A 24112-nucleotide genomic window follows, 5' to 3' on the forward strand; every position below is an offset into this window, starting at 1 on the left:
TGATTCAATTCAGTCAATTTACAACCTCATCACTAGAAGCCATAAAATCCTAAGAAAATTGAAGCATAGTGTTTTAGATAGAGAGCATCAGTCTGTGGTGTTTGTGTGTAACGCATCATGTGTTTCCTCTGTGTGAACAACAGATTGAACAGGTGAGCCAGCTCTCTGCGCTGGTCCATGCTCAGGTGGAGTATCACAGCCGGGCTGCTGAGATCCTCACACAGCTCTCCAGTAAGATCGATGAACGGTCAGTACTTTTTCTTTTAGCATGCGTCACCGGATGTACTTACATGTGTGATTTCAGTCATGTTGATCTCTGCTTTTGGGTAATTCTGTGTTGTCCACTTTGCAGGATAAGGGACACCACTGTCAAGCCCAGGAAAGAGTACCTGCCCAAACCCCGCACGTCTCTGGACTTCTCCATCAGTGAGAACCACAATGGAGGCATCCACAGTGCTCGATCTCCAGGTGAGACCCCGAGCAGAAAGCTCACCGCTCAGAAACATGTGCAGAAACTAATCCTGGTTCTGTAAACACACGCCGCCGTCTCTCACTGGGGTGAAAACGAGTTTCTGTTTCACGTGATGTGAAAACAGAACAGACAAATGTGTGGTTGTATTTTCTTTTAGTTTCTGGACTGGTTTCTGTTGCTTTATGTTTTTCTTTCCTTTAATGATCCTATGTGTTTTTCATTTCTACCATAAATTCTCAAATAGAAGACAAAACTGATCAGTGAGTAAATCTTGTGTGTGTGTATATATATTTATATAAAGTAAACACATTTATTCAGTAGAACATACTCACACTTGCACTGTTCTAAATCTTTTTACTGCAGAAGTTTCACAATAAAAACCCTCCTGAGAAGGGAAATGATTAAGTTCACTCAAGTACGAGAAGCGTTTCACTGTGAAACATGATCTAATTCTGTATTGACAGCAAACAGCTAAATTGATCAATTCCTTTTACAAGTAGGAGCTGAACAGGAGACGTAGTTTTCTTACGTTGATAATATCAGCAGATATAAGCCTCTCACAGACGTATCAGTATCTGTGTTTATGTTTGCAGATATGAAAACTTATACCAGTATTTCAATCAGTCCCCAAAAATCCACTTGTGCACAATGACAAAATATAAAAGTGTAGACATTAAAAAGAAAAAAACACAACAACACAGTTTGCTATAGACACTAAAGAAGTGGTCTTTGGTGAAGCAGAAAAGAAACATTTTAGAGTAACCCTATCAGAATAAAAGCATGGCGCTTTCATGAGTTGATATATATAAAAAGATGTTTGAGAATTTATGGTCCGTTTGTTGTGTTTGCTAATTTTATCTTTTTTTCCAGCTCTTTTCCCAACATTTCAGTTTTTACCTGCACTGAACAGAATATCGATAATTCCAGAACAAATAAAAACATCTGTGCACTTCTCTCCTCTTTCCCCTCTTTGTCACATGTTTGTAGGGGCGAGGTCTCCAGGTGAGCCAGGTCAAATTTCTGTGTCCTGTACGATCATCACTTCATTTCTCCCCCTCATCAGTTCCATTTTAAACCCACAACAACTTCTGCTGTTTGCTGTCCTCCCTCCACCGTGTTGTTTTCTCTCCCCCTCTTTGCAGCAAGGTCTCCGGGTGAGACAAAAGTGAATCCCGGAGAGATCTTGTTCAGCTGTATTTTCTCCATCACTTCACCTTCCTGTCATTTTCTTTGCCCATCTATATTTCTGTCTTTTTGTTATAAGGGAATCTCGGCAACAAAAAAGACACAAACTGCAGAAAACACAAGTGTCATCCGCTCAAATAATCTCAGACTGACAGTGACAATGAAAAAAAAAACCCAGAGGACGAGCATTTGCTATTTCTGCTTTCTTCTCCTGATCTGTCTTGTCCTCCTTTTTCTTTGTCCTTCCGCCGCTCCGCCTCTTGTGTTTTTTCTTGCATCATTTTTATCGACATCTTTACTGTACTCGTCCATCTTTCCGTCATTTATCCTTCTCAAAATGCGATCGCTAAAAAGTTCACCTGTTCACCGCTGTTTTTCTACTTCCTCCTTTGCAGCAAGATCTCCAGGTGAGAAAAAGTGACTTGGGAAGAGATGCAAAATCCATCTCTCTTATTTCAAATTGAACTTTTTGTGGGGGTGCTGTTTTGTCTGCATTTTTTTTTTGGTTTGCAGCGCAGCTTCTGTCTAACCCCTGGTTTCTCTTGTACTGCCTTTAAAAGAAAAAACGAATTTCTCATCTCTCTTTTACTGTTCAAAGAATAGTTTGACATATTTTAAAATACACAAACAACATATAACCGTTAAATAAATCAGTTATCTGTAGAACTGCTGTATTCTCCTTTGGACAGAGCCAGACGGTCCAAAGTCTTTTCTTTTGTAAATGTATAAATACAGTTTGAAGAAACATCACATAAAACATAAGTCTCACCTTTCTGACACCCCACTTTTCCTGAGCTGCATCTTCTTTGCCTTATTGTAGTGCCCTAAGCCATATTGACTCATTGCTGCCCCCTGAGGATGGAAAGCAGGAACAACACCAACTGGTACTTGTAGGTTGTAGTGGTCATTTCTTCCCTCAGTGGTCTCACAGGGAAATAACCAACCTATTCCAAGTTCAAAAACAAACAGGCAACACAAAGATGAGCTTTTCTGGTCCAGCTACACAATATCAGCCCGATTATTACTTTACATTACATGTCATTTGGCGGACGCTTATCCAAAGCGACTTACAGTTAGTGTATTCAACATCTATGAGGGGCCATTTAGGGGTTCAGTATCTTGCCCAAGGACACTTTGGCATGCAGATGGGGAAGACTGAGGATTTAACCGCCGACCTTCTGGTTCAGAAAAGATCAATGATCATCAGGCAAACAGACTAGTACGACTTTGACCACAGCTGCTCTGCTGGAAGAGATAAATCCTTACTTAAGTGTTTGTGCAATTATAAATATAACTATATAGAAAATGTAAAAATAGGGAACAAAAATAAAATATATAAAATACAAAAATACTATAACCAAATATAAAATACTATAAGCAAAATACAAAATACTAGAAGCAAATAAAAAAAATACTAGAAGCAGGAGGGGTTGTGCAATATGTACAGATTATAAGAATTTATGATTATAACTGAATCATCTGACACAGTGACTTGACTGATCTTAACAAAGATGAGACCCAGGGATAATGTGTGTGTTTCCCCAAATATTGAACTATTCCTTTAAACGCCATCTGGATCCACTGTTGCTTACTAGTTGTACCTTTGCAGTAACTGATGATCATGTGTTTTGTCTCTCTTCTGCTTCTTCCCCTCCTCCCTGCTTCTTCCTCTTCTTTGCCCTTTTCAGCCAGGTCTCCAGGTGAGCCTTTCACAAGCTTTTCTTGTGATCATTATGCTTCTTATTTATATGCAGCATCGTAACTCCACCTCCAGCCTCTCGTCTAACGCTGCGTCTCTTTTATCTCTCCAATCGTCCCCCTTCTCTCCAGCCCCACTGGACCAGCCCTGCTGTCGCGCCCTGTACGATTTTGACCCCGAGAACGAAGGTGAGCTAGGCTTCAAGGAAGGCGACATCATCACCCTGACCAATAAGATCGATGACAACTGGTACGAGGGGATGCTGCACGGCAACTCCGGCTTCTTCCCCATCAACTACGTGGATATCCTGGTGCCACTGCCGCACTAGGACGTCACGACTCGCAGCTTTGTCTCCAGCGGTGACAAAACAAAATCCCGGCCTCCAGTTCCTTCCCCCGGTATTCCCAGTAACCTTCTCCTAAACATTCCTACTTACCACCTGTGCTCCACGTTAAAGGAGTCAAAACAGCAACAACACAATAAAGATACGAACAAGATTGACAACAGATGAAAAACAAGTATGCACCAGAAGTTAATGAGCGTAAAAATGTATTGAGGAGAAATTGATGTCGTTGCTTCCCCTTATCCCAGGAGGTACCTTCAGGCTTCCATAGTCACCTTCTCCGTTTCTGTCCTGGCTTTTGTCTCGGTTTCAGTTGGCTGTCAGTCCGTCATGAGTTTATCAGACCACCTTAGCAAATTCACATTTACTCTCATTCACTATATTATGTGGAAACCATTACAGTAGATAGAAACGTTTTTTCTCACATACTAGGAAAATAACTGGTCTACGTGCTTCATGTTTGTTAGAGACTCTAGGTCACAGCATGGTTTCGAGTGTTTAACGTTTAATCTTATATTTAAAAAGAAAAAAAAAGTTAAGTTGAGCTGATTTTCGTTTTTTTCGTTTTGGAATGTTCCTCTGTTTGTCTTGGCGTGCTCCGGCCGTCTCCGGAGAAACCGCGTCCCCGTCATGCTCTAAAAACTCTGCCCCAAAGGACGTCCTCACATTTTTAACTCAACAGTGTTTTAGACATAATCGGTAACTTACAACCAAGATTACTCATAGTATTTTTTTAACATGCACGCATGACCCATCGTATGTGATTTAGATACCAAAGTTACCTGCAGAAACCTGATTCAACTCTTAACTGCAACGTGTCGGTAAAAATTGTTCGATGCAAAAACGGTGAAGCAATCTCTAGCTCTTTGGTATTTCTATCATGGGGGGGAGGGGGGGGGGTGAAACTGTATTCTTGAGTCTGTGACATTACATATCTGAGCCAGTTGTTAGTGAAGTGATGACATGATTTGCAAAAACACAAAAGTTGTGAAGTTTAAACCGTCTGAAGTGATGTAAGAAAACTCCGGTGCAGTCCGTTCCGAGGCTCCAATGTGTATTTTATGAGAAACTTGTGTGACAAATGGTCGATGTGTTGTGATATAATAACTTATAGGATTTAACTGCTCGGTGGGGGCAACTGTTTTCTCTGCAGCTGAGGGTGAAGCTCTTTTTTGCTGCATTCCTAATAGTCCGATTAGTATTCTTGTAGTTTAGCTGTCTAGAAACAACCGACTGAGAAAAGAAACTAGACGTAGCCAACAACGATACTGTTTGAAATACTTTCTAACAAAGGAGCGCACACACAGCAGAACGTAACCAGAAATGACTTCTATTGGTTTGGATGGAGATGTTTTATTCTTTGAGATGATGCAACTGACACCTAAAAAAACCCTTTTTCTTAATGATGATAGTGACAAAAAGCTGCTGGTTTCCTTTTCCCACGTCACGTCAGGCCTCAGTAAAAATGTTCGATTTCCCACATGATGTTTGATTTCCCCCTAACCAGCTATTTGCTCGTATGCAGTATTGTGTGGGATTTGTTTCCCGTCTTTAACTGATGTACTGATAATGTAGAAATCAAACCAGGTCTCAGTTATTACACGTTTAGTCAGTCGGGTGCCGCGGTGCACCATGTCCCCCCCCGAGGCTTTACTCTCTGCAATGTCAACAACGTATTTACCCTCCTGCAAAAGAATAGGTGCAGCAATAACACTAGTTTTTCACCCATCTTGTAGTAATGTGCGTGTGTTCGGGGGGAGGGACGTGTAATTGGGTTTGCACACTGTACATGTAACGCACAGGGACGGGGCTGCAGAGGACCTCCGACGCTGAGGTATTTAACATATACTGTCTCTGACAGTGTTCAGCATTAAAAACAAACATGGATGTCTCTTTAATCAAAGGACCAATTCATTATATTCAGTAGAATTACAATAATGATGCAAACTCGACAGATTACCCATATTAAGTGTTGTTTATTTGTTTTTTGTTTTTTTAAGGAAGCACAAGTTTTGCAGGCAGTAAACTTTGACTGGGGAAGAATCACGGTACAGTTTGAAAAGGTCATTCGTATTTATTTTATTTTATTTTTTAAAGGTGATCCGATTCCTTCCTTTTTTTTTCTCTTTCACTGTTTTTTAACAATCGTGTGTATCTTTGCCCTCAATGAGGACTGTACAGCTTTTGTGTTTTGTTTTCACCTTGTGTGTATAGTCGCGCATCTACAGTAACGTATCTTATTTTTGTAACTGTGACAAAAGTATACACATACAGGATAGATGTATATATACAGTATATTATCCAGAAGCGACATGAGAGGAGGGATTCTCTGTGCTGCACATGATTGTCTTTGGATTGTTTTTTTTGTTTTCTGTTTTTATTTAATTTTATTCTTGCACTGGATTTTAAGACTGTATGCTTGATGTAAAGAAAAAAAAAGTGATAAGTCAATGTAATTTATTCAAATAAATCCAGAGAAATGGTTATTGCCCCGATGACTTTTCATACAAACACACAGCCCCCAGGATTTAAACTTAGACACATTTTTTAAACAATAATTCAGATGGAAGCTGAAGATAAACTAACCAGCTATTTTACTGCACTGCACTTCTCTGGCTCTTGTTTTGCAGTACGTGGAGGAGGCTCAGCAGGGACTCGGCTCAGTAAATAGAAGGAGATAGATGAATTATTTATTTTCCTGCAGGATTCTTTCATGTCCTCCCGCTAGAATCCAAATCAGAAAAAGTAGGTCAGGTGAGAAAATCTCTCGTGTACCTCCAACACGACTGAAACGTCTCAGTAATCCTGTTAGCACAACATTATTATCACTATTACCAAGTCATGAATGAAGCTTGAAGCATCTTAAAGGCTCATAACATGTCCATGTGTAAACTGTGATATACAATACAAACTTTGTTTAAGCTGTATAAATAATTAATTACACAGATCAGTCACATTAAAACTGTAGTAAACACAATAAATCAATCAGAAGATCATGGGCTCAACTGCTTGGATCAGACAGTTCAGAGGACTTGATCTGTTCTTTTTACTTTACTACATTTATTTGACATTGCTAAAGCTACTAAATTGCATTGCTAAAGCTAGTAAATAAAGTTTTTACATCCAAAATGTGATGATTGTACAAAATACATGTAACATGTAACCACACAACAGTATATTAGTTAAATTTAGTTTAGCCTCAAGCACATGCAACATAAAAAGGCTTCTTACACATGAATGTGTTCCTAATAAAAACACTGCACAATTAATTCACCTGCTTTGAGGCAGAAATTTTTTCTCTAGAAGTTTAGGAGCGTCCTGCATGTTTGTTCACAGACCAATCACGTTAATCTACCCTCAAGGCTACTCCTCACACTAACAGCATATAATTCTGTACAGTATCAAGAAGATTCTTTCGAATACTAACTTGGCACGAACAGACATTTCCTCGTTCCCTTAATAAGAATGGGATTCACTTTGTTCGAGTGAGTCATGAGTTTTAAATGGAAGTTCATTGTTCCTTGAAGACACATGAGCAAATTTTGTTTTAGCAGGTTTCTCTTGGCCCATGCTACACCTTCCACTGAGTTTTAATAAAATTGGTTCAGTTGTTTTTGCGTAATTCTTCTTTTACACACAGAAAAACACTAATGTGAACATAACCTCCCCTGCACAGGTAATAAATCAAGTTTTCCTCCTAAAATCAGTACAAATGTATTGCAGCAAGTATTGGTTGGGTTCACAATTCACAACCCAAAGATACAAACACGCGCTTGGTCCTCGGTACGCAGCTACCTCATGTTGGCACAGAGTCCAAGTCAAAGAGAAACATTACTCAGACGAACAGAACTTCAACACGACTGCTTACAAAAGTTTTTATCTGGAAAAACTCTTCAACTTCTTAAATCCTCAACTTTCAACACAGCAAACTGCCAACATCACCTTAAAGAACACAAACTCACTAGGATATGACAGAAGTTCCATTTCACGATAAGCCAGTTTATTTTATAACTGTATAACAGTAGTGACACATTTTGGTCCCCAGCCATTACCTCTCAGCACCAGTCAATCTGGCTACACCCTTCACCTCCTCGTGCATCTTCACAGTTTAACCCCTGCGCTCCCTCTGCTGCACACACACTCACTACACACACGCGCGCACACACACTGTGTTGACATGGTTGCGATTGATCCAGTATAGGGGGGGTGATGGCTGTAACGTCCCGCAGCAGCCTAAGTCAGCCAAGTCTTTTGAATATCATCCAAGCATGGCGGACTCCCAGTCACACACCCTGTGGCCTGTCGCTCTGCTGATCACAGCAAATATAGACACAGCCTGTACCTTGTTGTCACAGTCTGCAGAAAAGTCCACAAACACTTAAAGTGACCACAAGCTACAGTAACTGGTACTGTCATGTGTACAGGTGGATATTGTGAATACAGGGCGTCTCCTAGTAAATGTTTTTTATGAGCCGGTGCCAGTGATCTGCCAGTCACACTCGCTCTGCTGCTCTGTAAAACCGATACTTGGAAGAACGCATCCTCTTGGCTGCTGCTGGTCTTTCCTGGTATTGATGTCTGTTTATTCGTTTGGTCTTTTCATGCTTTAGATAGAAGAAAACTAAAAAGAATGACAGAAGTGGATTACTACTTTTACCTAAATAATAAATACATACACTTCTTCCACGGCTAAAAAAAAGTGTGCATGTAGCCACTGTGAAGTAAAAAAATACTTCAATTAAACTTCATATTCCACTGACTTCATATTCTCTGGATCTGCGTTTTCCTGTTTTTATAAATTTTAAATCGATCTTAATATTTCTATATCATTCCACCTGAGTAACCAGAATATTTTTTAGTTAGAAAAAGCAAAACATCTGAGGGACATCCGTTTGAATAAATTATAACATATTTTGATGGACATTATTAATTGATTCTAAGCAAATATGAACGATTATCAATTATGATTTAAATGTTGTGGTCCTACTCTAAAAAGTTTTTTTAAATTTCAAATCCTAAGGATCAATATTTGAGCACATTTTGTTTTTCCCTGTCTCTCAGTAATAAAAGGCTTCGACCATTTTTTGTGTTTATCTTCAAATTAAATTGACAATTTTCTGGATTTGCAGCTGAAATTAGTTTTGACAGAGAAAAGGACAATACAGTTTTCTTGAATCTTGAGTCAGTGTTAAAGTTTCACTCTGAACAAGTTTACATTTTACTGTCGATATTAACTGATACCTGTTATTGTCTTGATTATTGTATTTGTTTATAAAATGCATTATTTTCCACCAGTTAATCAACTAATCAATTGTTCAGAGAGAAGAAAAATACAAAAACGTGGAGAACACACACACACACACACACACACACACACACACACACACACACACACACACACACACACAATTCCTCTCTTCCAGGTAGTGTATGCAATAGCATTTCTGACACATGCCCACACACACACACACACACACACACACCACAAGACAAGTAATTCAGTAAAAAGCATTCCTCAGACCCTCTCTCCTGGTGGGTGGCCTGTCGGACGCAGCGCCGCCGAGACGGAGAGACTTTTTCTAAGGATCCTACACAGCCGGTGATCCTGCCCTCGCCTTCACTGACACTTTTACATGGCTGCTGAACATTTCTAACAACCGACCATGTTGTTTTTAACAGTCACATGATTCTTGTCAACAACCCACTGTTTTTAAACATTGATCAGCTGCTTGGTTGTCAACCTGCTGCTTTGACTGTGTGTGTGTTTGCAAATAAAGGTGCTTTGATAAGTTTTCAGCTATTTAAAGCTACGCTGACGTTTTTCCTTGCAGCGTCTGAATAACACAGTCCCGTGTGCAGGAGCCAGACTCACCGATGCACTTAGTTAGCGTGTAAAGAGTCAGCTGCTCAACTAGCCAGCCGTGGCAAGCTTAAACTGGCAGGGTGGTGAGCCACTCCATCATATCTGACACCTGAAACAGCCACAGTCTCTTAATGCATGAATGGCAGGTTGCATCTGTTTTCTGGCCAACCCCAAACCGCAGCAGACCGCAAGAGACAGCCACACTGGTTACAGACATGTTCCACAGATTCACCGAGGCAGAGGAACAATGAGTATCCATCTCTAGTACCTCCCACCACCCACAGATCATTAGAACAGGTTCTACTAGCAACTGTCTGTGGTAAAAGATACTTTACAGCAAATGCTACTGTGTCTATTTTTACTAAACTGTTCACCGAGCTGAACTGGTGCATTGTAATACAGCAGTCCTGTAATAATAATAATAATAATAATATAAAGATGAGGTGATTCTTCATGGTTTGTTTGTCAGCAGGTTTACGAAAAAAACATCTAATAGATTTCCATGAACCTTGGTAGAAAGACGTGAGGGTCAGGAAAGAATCCATCACATTTTGATAAGATTAGGTTTAGATTCAGGATTAGGCTCTTAGCCTAGTTTTAAAGGTTGTAGTTTTAAATTATGTTATTGCTTTAGGTGTTTATCTACCAGCCTTTGTATGAACAGGCTCTTCAAAATATCAGATTATAATCTGCATGAAAGAGGGATTACTACAGGGTTGTTGTGTTAGACCAGAGGTTCCAGTGAGTTGGACGTCCGTTTTGGTTTTGTCACTTTGTTTTGGTTTTGTTTTAAAGTAGTTTTAGTCCTATCTAACAAACAAAGTGATTCCTCTCATGAAATGGTGCTTACATTTCAGTGACCTATTACTGCCAGTGGTTAAAGAAGTATTCACATCTCTCACTAGCAAGTATCACTCTATAACAAATAAACTAAAAAACTAAAAACTTGTGTGTACCTCAGTAAGTACTAAGCAAAATATACACATTAGTATGAGAAGTAAAATTGCTTATGCAACAGAACCACCTCTGTCATATATTAACACTGTATATGTTATACTGAGGTATTTTGTGATGTGCGAAAATATTATGTGATTACATTGAGGTAGAAATTAGCATTTTATTGGTAGAGTATGTTCAACTGAATCTATTTTCTTTGTAAACTGTTCTACAACATCGCCTCAAATTTATAAACTGACTCTGTGTTTTGTATTTAAAATATTTCTCTGCACAGTTTTACAGATATGATGAAGTAAAAAAAAGTGCAGTATTTTCCACTGACATGTAGTCGAGTAGATGTACGAAGCAAATAATCGTCACTGCACATTCTCTCTCTCTCTCTCTCTCTCTCTCTCTCTCTCTTTCCGTTTCTACCACGGCTGAAAAGTAACTTCACTATACTGTGAAAAATACTGTAAAAAAGGAGCCTCTTGTACTTTAATTTACACATTATACTTCTACTCCACTGCAAATGTTTTTACTTCACTGTATTCATTTCAAAGTAGTACTTTATGAAGTATGGAGTTTTTCTCTGCACTATTGTTTGTTCGTTGTGGGAACTGTTGGGTTTCTCTATAGTATTGTAAGGTTTCGATCTCACTATGTAAAGTGCCTTACGTTAATGTGTGTTGTGATTTCATGCACAAATAAAGTTGAATTAAAAATCAACATTTTACTTACAAACACAAGAGGAATTTAGAGGATATTAAGCTTTGTTACAGATAAAACTACTCAACAGTGTATAAAATATTGAATGTTGCTCAAACTACAAGAGTAAAATGCTACTTTTGCATCAGTATATTCACCAATGACTTTGACTCGTAATAGAGTATTTTTCTACTTTTGCTGTACTTTTCTTAAGTAAATGCTCTGAATACTGCAAAAGTGAATTAGAATGGAGGAGACTTGAGCGCACAAAAAGAAAATTACCTCTCTCTCTCTCACACACACACACACACACACACACACACACACACACACTCTGAGGAGCAGCTGTTGGTGGGAGTATGCCAGTGTGTGTCATTACATGTTTTTCTGTGGCGTTCATACATAGTTTCTCTATTCAGCAGGAAAGCCCAGCTCTCAACACCAGACAGAGGCAGCTAATACCCCCGTCTGTCAGAGGCGCTCAAAGAGCAAGTGATTGGAGATGACAAACGAGGCAGTAAGACAGGTCAGGCAGCTCTACGGTGGCAGCAGGGGAGAGAGGGAGAGAAAAGAGAGGAGGTGGAGCCAGAGAGGAGCAGGTAAGTGCCAACAGGGAGGAGGTATTTCGTGTGTGTGTGTGTGTGTGTGTGTGTGTGTGTGTGTGTGTGTGTGTGTGTGTGTGTGTGTGTGTGTGTGTGTGTGTGTGTGTGTGTGTGTGTGTGTGTGTGTGTGTGTGTGTGTTCCTGCATGTTTGTTAGTCATACCGTGAGGGTCTGTGGGGGTCTGACACCCAGCTTGTCTGTTAGGAGATAGTTTCCAGCTCTGGATTCACAACACCACCTCTGTCCCACGTGAGGCTCTGTCACTCAGGCTTACTCACTGAAATCCAAAAGAGAGAGAAACACTATGTGTGTGTGTGTGTGTGTGTGTGTGTGTGTGTGCTTTTATTCCTATTGATGAACAATATCCTTTCAAGTTCTAAACTTTGGGCAGAGAGTGTCAGGCCTCACCTCTCGTCAGTGAGCTTCACCTTGGCGAGGCTCCGTCCTCAGAGGACACAGGTTACATTTAAATGTTTGAAACAGGACAGAGACAGAGCTCACAACAACACGTCAGCGTCATCAGTTTCATTTCATCTCAGGTCGGTTCAGTAAAGCTTAACTAGCATTAGTGGAAGAGAACCAGTATAACCATGAAATGTTAAGGACAAAAAATTACTCACTTTATTTCCAGTCCTCACATGGCCTCATCATCCATTTCACGTGTTACCATCAATTATCATAATTCCCCTTGTGAAGTCCACATATCATCACTATGATAGACAAGGTGGCATTTTTAGGATCAAATGGACAAAACATATTTAGGTGACTACAATTGATGAAGGAGTTTGTACTGTAATTCATAAAATATAACAAATGTTTTTTTTTTAAAAGCCAAAACAAAAATCTATTTAGTTTTCAAAATGTCTTTCTAAAATAATCAGAAACCAGAACAGAAACAAAATTTCAGTCAGTCGAAACTGTCTTTGTCCGTCACTCTGTTTGTTTGGAGCTTCAGAAAAGATGAATAAATTCAACAAATTAATGAAAGAGACTTTACAATAACATGAAAGATTTGACAAAAAATGTATTAGAACCGTTAAAAGATGTTTATTAAGAAGGGAATAAAAAATATGTTCTTAGTCAATTGATTTGTAATTAATATGTTTTATTTTCCCATAAGCAAGGTTGATAATCAGTTAACTGGAACCTTTGTCATTTTAATTTAAAAAGGGCAAAACTATTATTTAATATCTAAATAGTCGGTGTCATCTATAAACACACAATCAAGGAGGCAAGAACATCAAAATCAGCTGATATACAATAAAGTTGCAGAAGGTTAACAAATCTTCTCCAACACAAATTGATTCACTAATCTGAATCTGTAAAGTACAATTCTGCACCATTATATATGCAGATTTAAAAATTCTGGTAATAAAAAATGAAAAGTCTTTTTCTAACACAAGAAAAATGAAACTGTTGCTCAGAGGTGAAATGTGTTGGTTGAGTAGTTTATTACTTATTTCATAAACGTACCCTCCACTACACCAGGCTATTCATGAAAACCCAGGTTATTCGGCAGCACTGGACAGATTAACTTCACTGTGGTATTTTCCTGGTCATAAATTCTGCACAGTGGTTGCGCCTGTAAAAGACTCTTTAACGTGAGCCAACAGTGGAGCGGAGAGAAGGGCCTTCATGACAAATGCTGCCAGGTTAGGGGGCAGCCGCACGGCATGCAAAACAGTCAAATGGGAAAACATTTGGTGTGCAAATCCACAAGTGCATTCAAATGATTTCACAGACAACGCAATTAACCTGAGGGGGGGGAGTAATCAGAATACATTTTTTAAAGGTGTTTCATCAGGTCACATTTCTAAAAGGGGGAACAAGTTTAAACGCCTTCAAAAGTGTTATTTTACATCTTCACAGCTTAAAGACCGAGACGGAACTGGCACTGCTGCAGATCCTGTGACCTTAAAGCGTGTGAGGATCTCAGCGCTCGGTGGTGAGGAGGAGTCTGAGCGAGCCGGGCGGTGGAACCTGTCCGTTTCTGGATCTATTCTCCTGCTTTAATCCCGGAGACAGTCACACCCATCACGCTGCCATTGTGCGGCTGAAGCCTCTCTACGCATGACAGAGTGTAGGTGCTTGGGTTTATCACCCTGCCTGCACGGCCCAAATCATACACATATTCACATGTATGTGCACAAAGGCCTGCAAACTCAAATACATGCACGCACGCAAAAAGTCCCTGTTTTTCTGTACTTTGTGTATTTATATCCTTATATATGATGGACTGAAGACAGACAGTCTGACTCTGACTTACTTTCCTCTCCTCCTCACTCACCTCACCTCTTCATGTTTGACACCAAGACATGAAAATAAAATGTGTTTTATGAAAGAATCCAGAATAACTTGTCAAGCAGTAAAGTTTTAAATGGTGTTACTCAGATTATAGACCCAACATGTGTGTGTTTATTTTAAACCTGACTAAATCCTCATGTTTTCACCTGTGCTAATGTAACATATTAACCCTTAAATCAGACAGGAGCAGAAAATAAAGTGTAAAAAGTGAATAAAACATTTCCACAACTTTAATTGTAATTAAATATTTAATTTATGTTATGGTTAAACTGTTCAAATTAAAATATGTGTTTAGAATAACATTATAAACATTAACATAATCCAGTTTGAAACTGAATCTTCTTTTGTGTCGTTCAACTTCTTCTTCTTTCAAATCTGACAAATCCCATTTAAAAAGTTGCTGAATAAAACCACAAACACTTTATTCTTCATCAGCATTAAAGGGCGTTATTTGTTAAATGAATTTACATTACTGTTTTATTTAAAATATTAATTAGGTCAGCATGTCCTGCTCCACTGGCAGCCATAAGGAATTCTGACGCCAGACCAGACTCCTGTTGATCACGACCTCTGTCTCATTTTTATACTTTTAGCCGTCACTCCTGAATTATTTAAACATTGCATTCAACAATGTTATTGTTAGGATCTTGTTATCGAGCGATAAAATTTGCGATAGTACAATTCAGGAGTAAGAAATTCCATCAGTTAGTGATTCAGCCAAAGTACAGAAGATAAACCACTTTTTAGGATGCTTTAAAAAACAAATGCCTGCACAAAACCCCACACATCTACAGGAAGCAACGCAGAGCTGTTTTTAGACATGAATTCTAGAAAATGTCTAAAATTGAGTCAGGATATTTTACGAAGGTTGTTATTAACATATTTAGAACGCAGCAGGAGATGGTTTGGGGTCAAACGTGTTCAGAACAACTAGAGCTTTTCTGGAACCGCCAGGCGAGGGATGGCGTGAGATGACAAGAGGCAGGACATGACGGAAACATTCTTGCTGTCCCTGTAACTTGTTTGAGAATTTTGTCCAAAAAGGTATTTGTGTTCTTTGGATTTTTTCAAATATGCGTCCGTCGTGTGTTAGAAACATCATCAACACGCCCATTCGCTCGCTGTGAGTTGTACAGACATTGTCCTGCTGTATTCTCACTTGGGTCACTTCGGATATTTTAGCGGTGGGTGGCCAGAAAGGTTCCAGAGTAAATGACTCGGACATTTGCGTTCTCACATACAGCCTCTTCGGAGAATTTCAGGAGAATGTCCAGACTTTGGCTAAATTGCGAGTGTGTTTAAAACCTGTGTGCCCCACGTTTTCACGTCCCACCTGACTGACAAACTTCTTAAACTGTTACTAAAGGTCAAAGGTCGCCAGATTTACCAAAATAAGACCCAAGTTGGTATAAACCAGGATTGTCATTTAACTTCAGATCAGCTGATGAAATCAAACTCCTAACATTATATCTGTTTTATGACTTTATCATGTGAGCTTTAAAAGTGTTGGATTTGTTGATATTTGGATTATGATTCAAGCTCATAATCTCTTTGAATACAAGGTTTCCCACAGCCGCACTATTCACATGAGCTGTTTTAATGATTCATATCTATGAATAATAATGGACAAACTGTACATTATGTAAGTTACCTACAAGTCTGCCACAGCATGGATGGTGAATAGACCAGTTGAGACAGCTAAACAAAGAGAAGGACAGTATCTGCTTTGGTGCAGACGTCTTCCTGCACCTGAATAGAGAGAAATCCACGTGAATGGGTTTCTGATGAGGGAGATTATCAGCATTGTTCCACAGTATTTCCTCCGTCAGGCATGTTTCCTCAACAGCTGACCCACCTCTAACCCGTCTTTACACCTGAGCTCGGCTGCCTCTGCCAAGCACAAACCCAGGGCATCTCGCAACAAAACCACAAAGACCACTTGTCATCTAACGCCACCGAGCGCCAGGAGAACTAATCCACGGTTACGACACACGCGGCATCAAACAAAAAAGAGTTTGTTTTTCTTCTGGGTGTCTGTGTGTGTTTTTAAATAATGTGTTAAATTTGCAATTGAGAAGGAATTACAATGGAAATGACAGCAATTATACTGGTAGCAGATTTAGATGCTTCTATCCACAAAGGCAAAGATATGCTGTGTTTGAGTGCCTGATTGCTGGCACACAAGATGTGGCTTGTTTAGGCTTTTTGCCTTAAGCGCAGGTAATCCACATGTGTCAGTGATTGAGGAGGTACAAATCCCATAGTAACAGACACACAGGTGGCACTGGAAAGAAACAGCATACCAGTCTGGATTTCTCTCTCCGTCTTGTACCATGCAAGGCTGAGTCATGAAGGGCAACCTCCCAGATACAGGTGTGTGTGTGAGACCTACAACACCCAATACCAAGCAACCTCTCTCTCTCTCTCTCTCTCTCTCTCTCTCTCTCTCTCTCTCTCTCTCTCTCTCTCTCTCTCTCTCTCTCTCTCTCTGTCTCTGCCCCTCTCTCCTCACACACACACATAAACACACAAGTGGAAAGCTCTGCACCGCATCCTGTTTGAGTGGTCATGCTCAAGTCATGCATGGAGATGTGGTGCCACCGCTGCCGTCGCATGTGTCCTGTCTCTGGCGTCGTGGGAACTGAAACTGCGACCACACGCTGTCACCTGAAACCTCAAATATCTACTAACTGATTACTTTTAATGACTGTGATAAGAAATATCCTTTAACATTCAAAGAGCAGAGACAAACGCTAATTTGAATGTTGCCTCGTGCTGAAGTTTTATTCCCCCATCAAGGGAGAGCAAGATGATTAAAGGAATAGACATTTTCAGAAATATACCTGTCTGTCTGTCTAGTTAAATTGATGCCACTAAATATGTAGCTGGAGCAAGGAGCCTGTTATCTTAGTTTAGCTCAGCACAAAGGGGGCAACAGCTAGTCTCCCTTAATCCAACATTACCTAATCCATCAAATTAGTACATAAAGCAAAGTGGTGGTTACAGTGGGGTATGTTTCAGGGATATTTCCCGGCCAGCATGTGTCACTTCCTCCAATCTCTTGATGTTTCTAGTTATTATAACGACAGAGAGGAACAGATCTTCTCATCCAACTCTCCGCATGAAAGAAAGCAACTAATTAATTTCCCAAAGTGTCAAATAGTTATTTTAAGAAGATAGTGTTAAGAAATTCATGGGTCTTGCAGATTCTGCTGAATTACTGTGACCAAACCTATCCCGTGCTACTGAGTGTGAGAAGTAAGAACGCAGGCATTTCCCAGCGTCTCCAAGGGCGGGCCCGGAGGACGCAGGACGTCTCGAGGTGAAGGCAGGGAACGACAGCATGGAAGGCAGCATGGAACGTTACCTTGCCAGCAGGTACAAAACTATTATATTCCTTCTCCTCAGAGCTCAATCTCACAGCTCATGTATTTGAATGTGTAATGAGTCCATCTGCAGATGTTGAATTTAACAGAAAGACCAGTGTTGGCTTTGCTCTTAATTCCAATGAACCAAAATTAGTCCGAAGAAGAAGAGTTTTAACATAAGACAGATGATAACGTCCAAATGTGGTGGAAATTTCATTTGTTTGGTTGCACTGGTTCTAGAAATAATAATGATGGTTGTAGTTAGTAATAAATGGTTGATAATTGTTGTATTGTACTGTAAAGGCGTTTCTATTATACGTCCTGGGGATACACCAACGATACAAATTAGCTATAAAACTAACACTGGCTCAATTAACGGCTGTTTAAATAAGCTAGGATGGCACTCGGTGGAGCGTGTACCTCCACCAAGGACAAACAGTCCCCTCAAATTCAAACAAGCTGCACCAAATATCACACACTCATACGTGTCAGTTCCCTTAATCTGCCTGATTCTTTTCATCAAGATTCATGTATTATTGCCTGATCTCGCGATGTAAAAGAAATAGATCCTCTCCATGATCGGGACCCTCAAAATGTCATGGGTTCTTCCCTTACCCATACCCCACCCTTCTACCAAGTTTCATGGAAACACGTTGTGTGTTTTTTGTGTAATCTTGCAAACAAACCAACAAACAAATGGACGGAGGTGAAAACATCAGCTGAATAATAACTAATAAATTATGGTATTGTTTGGATAGATACAAAATATTCAAATGGTTATTCTATAAAAAGTATACACACATTTACAAGTATGATGCTATGCTTAACTTCTCTGTGCGTGTTGCAAAGTGAACCTCGCCACAAGACAAACTTCCTTTCTGTCCAGTAAAGTTGAAAGGTCATAAACCTGACCGCTTTTATGCAGTTTTATCATTGAGGAGGCTTTTTTTTACTGCTTATGATTCACTCACATAAAAAAATCAATCATCTCTCACAAAACAGACAGGTACAACCTCATTTAGAAGCCAACATGCATTTCTAGAGCCAAGGTCCTTTCCACGAGTGCTTCATCTGCCAAGCTTAAAAAGACATGTCAGGAGTTTGACAGCTGAGATAACAACACCGTGCTGGAGGATATCGGTGGAAGCTGGATGAATACCTGTATCCTCCTGCTGAGGAGTCGGAGGATTTAGGTGGCGGTGAAAGCTTGTCAGCAGTGACACACAAAAGCCTTGTTTGTGCACCGCTGAGCAATCGCAATACCCGTGATTGAAGCGGCGATTATGGTCACGTTATGATAGTAGATTAAGATGTTTAATTGCCTGCTATTGCTGCGTTAATTGGTATGTGGTGTCTGACTCACAGAGTCAAGACGGACACCCAGCTAATAAATCAAAAAGGTAGTGAAACTGTCTCATTAAGGCAGTGCTTCAAATTGTTGCTGTTCTATTGTATGGACATAAGCTCATGAGTTCTAGGGTGTGGAACTGTTTTAATGGTGATGTTTGTTTTTAATAAAGCAACGGCTCAACAATTTGGGAAATGTTATTATCAGGAGTGAGATGAAAGACTGTTACCACTCTTGTGTTTGTACAGCAGTTAGCTTGACAGGTAACCTGACTCTGTCCAAATATACAAATCCACCTACCAACACCTCTAAAGTTCATATCTGGGGTTATTTCTTGCTATTAGAAGATCATCCGTGAGCTTTAGAAGTGCTGGTTGGCAAGTAGATCAGTGGGTAGTGGGTTGAACTTCGGTGGTTCGATCACAGGCTCCTCCAGTCTGCATGCCCATGTGTCCTTGGGCAAGATATTGAACCCCAAATTGCCCCCGATGGCTGTATCATGTGTGAATGGCATGATAGAAACAGCACTGCCTACAGGTGTGTGATGTGAACGTGTGTGTATTGGTGAATGTGTCTTGTATTGTAGGCTAGAAAGACTAAACTAAACCAGCTGCAGGCAGAAGTTACCTCCACCAATGAGGATATGTTTCTGTTTGCATTTGTTTGCTTGTTAGCTAGATTACGCAGAACCTACTGTTGCCATATCCTTGATACTTGGTGGAGGGGTGTCGCATGACGCAAGAAAGAACCCATCACATTTATTTGAGCGATCTTAATGGAAAAACCAGGCATAAAAATGTGGTTTCACAAGGGGAGTGGTTGGTTGCACTCTACTGCCATTTCAGTTTCATATTTACTCATCATTACACTCAACTAGAGAGTGGATTGGTGTTTTTCCTAAAGGAGTTCTATTTTTGAAACATTGTTGACAGAACTTCCTGCCATTACATGCCCCCCCACAGAATGAGCTGCTCCACACTCGCACACTCGACCTACTCAAGAGAAAAGACAGCGAATGCTTCACTTCATGGGAGATACTTTGCCAAAGCCACAGGAACTCGTTGTATGGTAACAACTCGTCCCCAGCCAACCTTGCTCTTCGCCTCCTGTCAGGCAGCAGACACATTCAGAGGATAATGAATCCATGTCAATGAAGTAGAACAAAATACTGTTGGTGCATTGCTCCACTTGTACTGTACAACCGTCCTGATGTGCGTTCCTATTGTGCAAGTAAGGATCCTTTCAGGTGCAGGCACGGATAAAAATGCTCATGTAAATGGCCGGCCAAGGTGCAGGCTTAGACATCTGTGAGGTGTTGAAACATAGATCATAGAACTGACATTCAGGCCCTGACACTTGCAGCCGGGCATGACTATGATTGTGAGCTCCAATACAGATACTGTCTCGCTATCAAGGTAAAGGGTGAGTCAGACTCCGTGTGAGTCATACAAAGAAAACCTGATCCACAACTGCCTGTGAATATAGTGACAGAAACGTGGAAGATTTGATTATCTTCTGGTAAATGAAAAGACCGATCTGCAGCGGTGCTCGAGTCTCATCATCTAGGTCGAGATGTGGTTTTACGCAGATTTCTTCCTCTTTCCTAGAATCCCACATTCATCCTCCAACGTTTCATGAGTTTTTTCGTTGTTGTGATAATAAGTTTGAGTTGAAAGGCGCTGATTGGAGTGTTGTTGGCTTTGGCTCACGGAGCTGCTCTTTCTGTGGTGTGGCCGCTCAAAATGATCCGACCACGTTTAATTGACTCCGATGGGTGTGGACTGTTTGCTGCGTTTTATGTTAAACTGATGTTGGCATGAAATGGACTTTTATTTCATCAATGTTTTCTTTCTGTTGATTGATTTATTAATCGTTCTGTCTACAAAATAGTGGCAAATGCTGATCATAATCTCCAACAGCCCAAGACGATTAATTCACCATGCTTGATGTATTCAATCAATGATGATGCCAGAAATGCCTTGTTTTTGGTGATATTTGTTGACACTTATTGTTCAGGTTGGTGTCACAGTGTAGTCATGTAATGTGTGTAATGTAAAAGAAGGAGTGAATTGAGATTCATTTGAAAGTAAGTTAACCAGATTTTTCAAAGCTGCAGTTGCGAGTCCCACACCTTAGCTACCACACAACTCCTGAGCAGCGGATGTTGATGTTAGCATGGTGTGAAGATGGGAAGCAGATCTCCTTATCCAAAGGTGCCAAACAGTGACAAAGACCAGATACCGGACATGGACACAGACAGAGCTGAAACAAGTCGGCAGAGTCACTCACTGCTCAAATGGAGCCTGAAGACGACACTGAGCTATCAGCGCAATACCAGAAAATCCATGTCAGTGTCACTAAAGCTGCTTTCAGACATGAACGTGGAGTTTGTCTTTCACAGATGAAGAAGCAGCAGGTCAGATGTGTTCAAAAACATAAAAACATGTGGGGAGGGCGTGCAGGAGGGAGGACATGACGTTTAAATTCCATTGCGGAAAGCACAGTGTTTTTTTTTACAGCACATCAACACCGGCACGGGCCAAAAGCTCTCGAACCTTGTTGTCTTTCCGAGTTGACATCTTGGTCTGCGTCCTCTGCATTTAAAAAGGTACATCTCACGTAGGAACCAATGGGCTGAGGGAAGAAGTTGAGAGCTTGTTTCTCAAAGAGTTTGTTGATAAGTGATATATAGAGTAACCACAGCCTTATCTTTTAATGCCAAATAGACATTAATGTAGCCACTGTAGCGTCACCGGTTATTCAACAGGGTTAATCAGTCATTACAGACTTGTGGTATAGGCACAAGTATTCACACCCTGTGGTCAAATGAGATTGTTGAGAGTTACATGGTAATTATGAGATAGATTAAGTGTGAATTAATGTGGCACTGCTAGGGAGGAGATGCCAGGAAGGAATTGTCAGGATCTTTTAGCCTCAAGGCCGATATATACGCTTCAGAGGAACTCGTTCATACGACATCTCACTAAGCCACAGGGCACGAGACGAACGTTCTTGACTGCTTGAAAGCGATCAAATGCAAAAGGTGGGGACGCCCATCGTGGAGCACGGGGAGGCATTCAAATCATTCATATTACGCTCATGGTGCAAACTTTCATGGATTTTTCCTGGAAAGCATTTAAAGCTGTTGTATTTGAAAAGTGACAGAAGTAGATTCTGAGGTTCAAAATGTGTGTGAGGGGGTTCAGCCACTGTCGCCCATCCAATAAGGACTTTGCCTGAAGCCTATTGAGGTCTTCTACCATCTTGGAAGGAGATGTCCCCTTTTTTTATGGAAGGCCGGTTGGTTCACCGAACACCTACAGCCTACTTAGTGACTGTAATTAACTGTATTTACACTGTAAGCAAACCTCTTCTCTAAACATCTGTCAACCAACTGCTCTCTGAGTGTATTTGTACAAATAGTTCCCCAGAATTGTTTGTTTTATGTTTCACAGTAAATGAATGACTACCGTTCGTTGTGCCTGTTTGCCCTTCACATGCTGAGCGGTGTATCGTCACAAGATTGTTTTCTTTAACAGTGTACACACTTGTACTCATCATTTCACTTCAGAAATCTTTTAGACCATCAGTTAGAGTGTCATCCTAACACACCTTACCAGGAAGCTTTGCACTTTAACGACTCTCACACACGAGAGAGCACAAAAACAACAGTCCAATGTTTGATTACCATTGAAACTTCACAATTGAACACCTGAATGAATTAGAGAAACCACCCTTTCTTATTTATTGTGCTCCTGTAAGTCAACGTGCATATGAGAGACACACAAACGCACTCACACACAGTGTGATTTAACGGCAGGTTTCCTGGGCAGTGCAGCGCTTCAGTTATGTAAACTGGCCCAGGTTTGGAGCAAGTCAACCGTCAGGACTTTGCATCCTCAGCAAGCCCCTGCAGCTGCTAATGCAAACAAGAAGCCTTCACTTTCTCCACAGCGTCCTAACTGGGTTAAATGTAGACTCAAAAACGGCCTCATCCTAATGAAACATTCTGTCATTAAAATATATGGGGCATTTTTGCTTGTGCATTTCATTTCTGATATTTGATCACTAGCTGGTGGGGGTTTCAATGACCTGCCTGTTCAACATAACAACTCTAACATAGGTACACACCCACAGAGTTTAAATACTTGACACCTTTTGGATGAGGGAAGAAACAACATAAAGAAACTCAGGTCCAGACGCCTATGTACACTTCTACAACTCCTCAAGATATTTTTGAGATATTATTGATGTTTACTGCGTTTGTAATGACATTGACAACCAGTAACATCCTAAAACAAAATTCTTCAACAAACACATTGTATCCATGATGTGGGAATGTGACAGATATTCATCGGGCTCCTGTTTCTATCTGTACTGAACGACACCTGTAGGCTGCACGCATGCAGCCACCAAATGGTTAAAGTCGAGTGTTCAAATTCAAATGTCTCATTTGCTTGTCTTTGTTTGGAGAGAGCCGTTTCTCACTGGCACAGCCAGAGCTATATGTGAGACGTAAAGTGTAGAGCCCCTCATTTGCCTGGGCTGCAGCCCGGCTCTCTGGGGAAGCTGTCCCAGCCTCCAGTCGTCATTTGCGTCTCCACACTGCTCTGTGATGGACAGGTGGAGGCCTCTCATGATGGCATCAATGCATGGCTCCAGAGCCCTTGGCCTTGGAGGCCCGGACATGTGCTCTGTCAGGCTAAACCCAAGTACACTTCAGGAGGAAGATGTGGGGCCAGGCTAGAATCAGAAATTCCACATATAGGAATTCAGGACTTTGAGGTGAATGCTTAAATGACCACATGGGAGCACAAAGGGTAGACAAACAAATCTTAACAGATTCTTACATTTTGTAATAAAAAGATTCAGCTGTACTGGTCATTTTAGTATACACAGTATGTAATGTGTGTATACTGTGTAAATAGTATAAAGTTGATATTGTGAATTGTTATTTATACAACCAGCTACAATATTATTAATCTGGAGTTGTGATTGTGTCCATCTGCTGAATCTACATCCAATATTAAATCTACTTTTAGCTTAGCGTTGATCTTTAACTGGACTTCAGGGGAAATGTTTGTGTCTTCAGCCGCTAAATGCTACATTGTGTTGAACAGCATAGTTTGAAGTGTGTGTGTCTGCTGTTCAGTGCTCAACAGGTTTGTGTGCAGAGGGTTAATTAGAGCTTCATCACGTTGTCAACCACAAAATCAAAACAAAGAGCTGAAATATGCTTTAAAACACCATCCTGCAGAGCTGAGGGGAGCTGGAGAGTGGGGGG

The 24112-nt window shown here is 40.5% G+C and overlaps 1 protein-coding gene across 6 annotated transcripts in view; it reads left to right on the top strand.

Annotated features, from left to right (window-relative positions):
• sh3gl2a (SH3 domain containing GRB2 like 2a, endophilin A1) overlaps positions 1–6183 on the top strand; it is a 33115-nt gene extending 26932 nt beyond the window's left edge. Inside the window, exons 7-12 of one of the 6 annotated variants that reach the window (XM_034585007.1) lie at positions 144–247; positions 353–468; positions 1460–1474; positions 2053–2064; positions 3346–3350; positions 3481–6183. In XM_034585007.1, the coding sequence (XP_034440898.1) occupies positions 144–247; positions 353–468; positions 1460–1474; positions 2053–2064; positions 3346–3350; positions 3481–3684 (456 nt within the window). In that variant the 3' untranslated portion in view covers positions 3685–6183. Of the gene's footprint in view, positions 1–143; positions 248–352; positions 469–1459; positions 1485–2052; positions 2065–3345; positions 3358–3480 lie in introns of all 6 variants that reach the window. The other 5 variants (XM_034584998.1, XM_034585039.1, XM_034585021.1 and 2 more) reach the window with 5 other exon arrangements.
• The last annotated feature ends 17929 nt before the right edge of the window (positions 6184–24112 follow it).

This window comes from Hippoglossus hippoglossus, chromosome 1, assembly GCF_009819705.1.
Source record: "Hippoglossus hippoglossus isolate fHipHip1 chromosome 1, fHipHip1.pri, whole genome shotgun sequence".
NCBI lineage: Eukaryota > Metazoa > Chordata > Actinopteri > Pleuronectiformes > Pleuronectidae > Hippoglossus > Hippoglossus hippoglossus.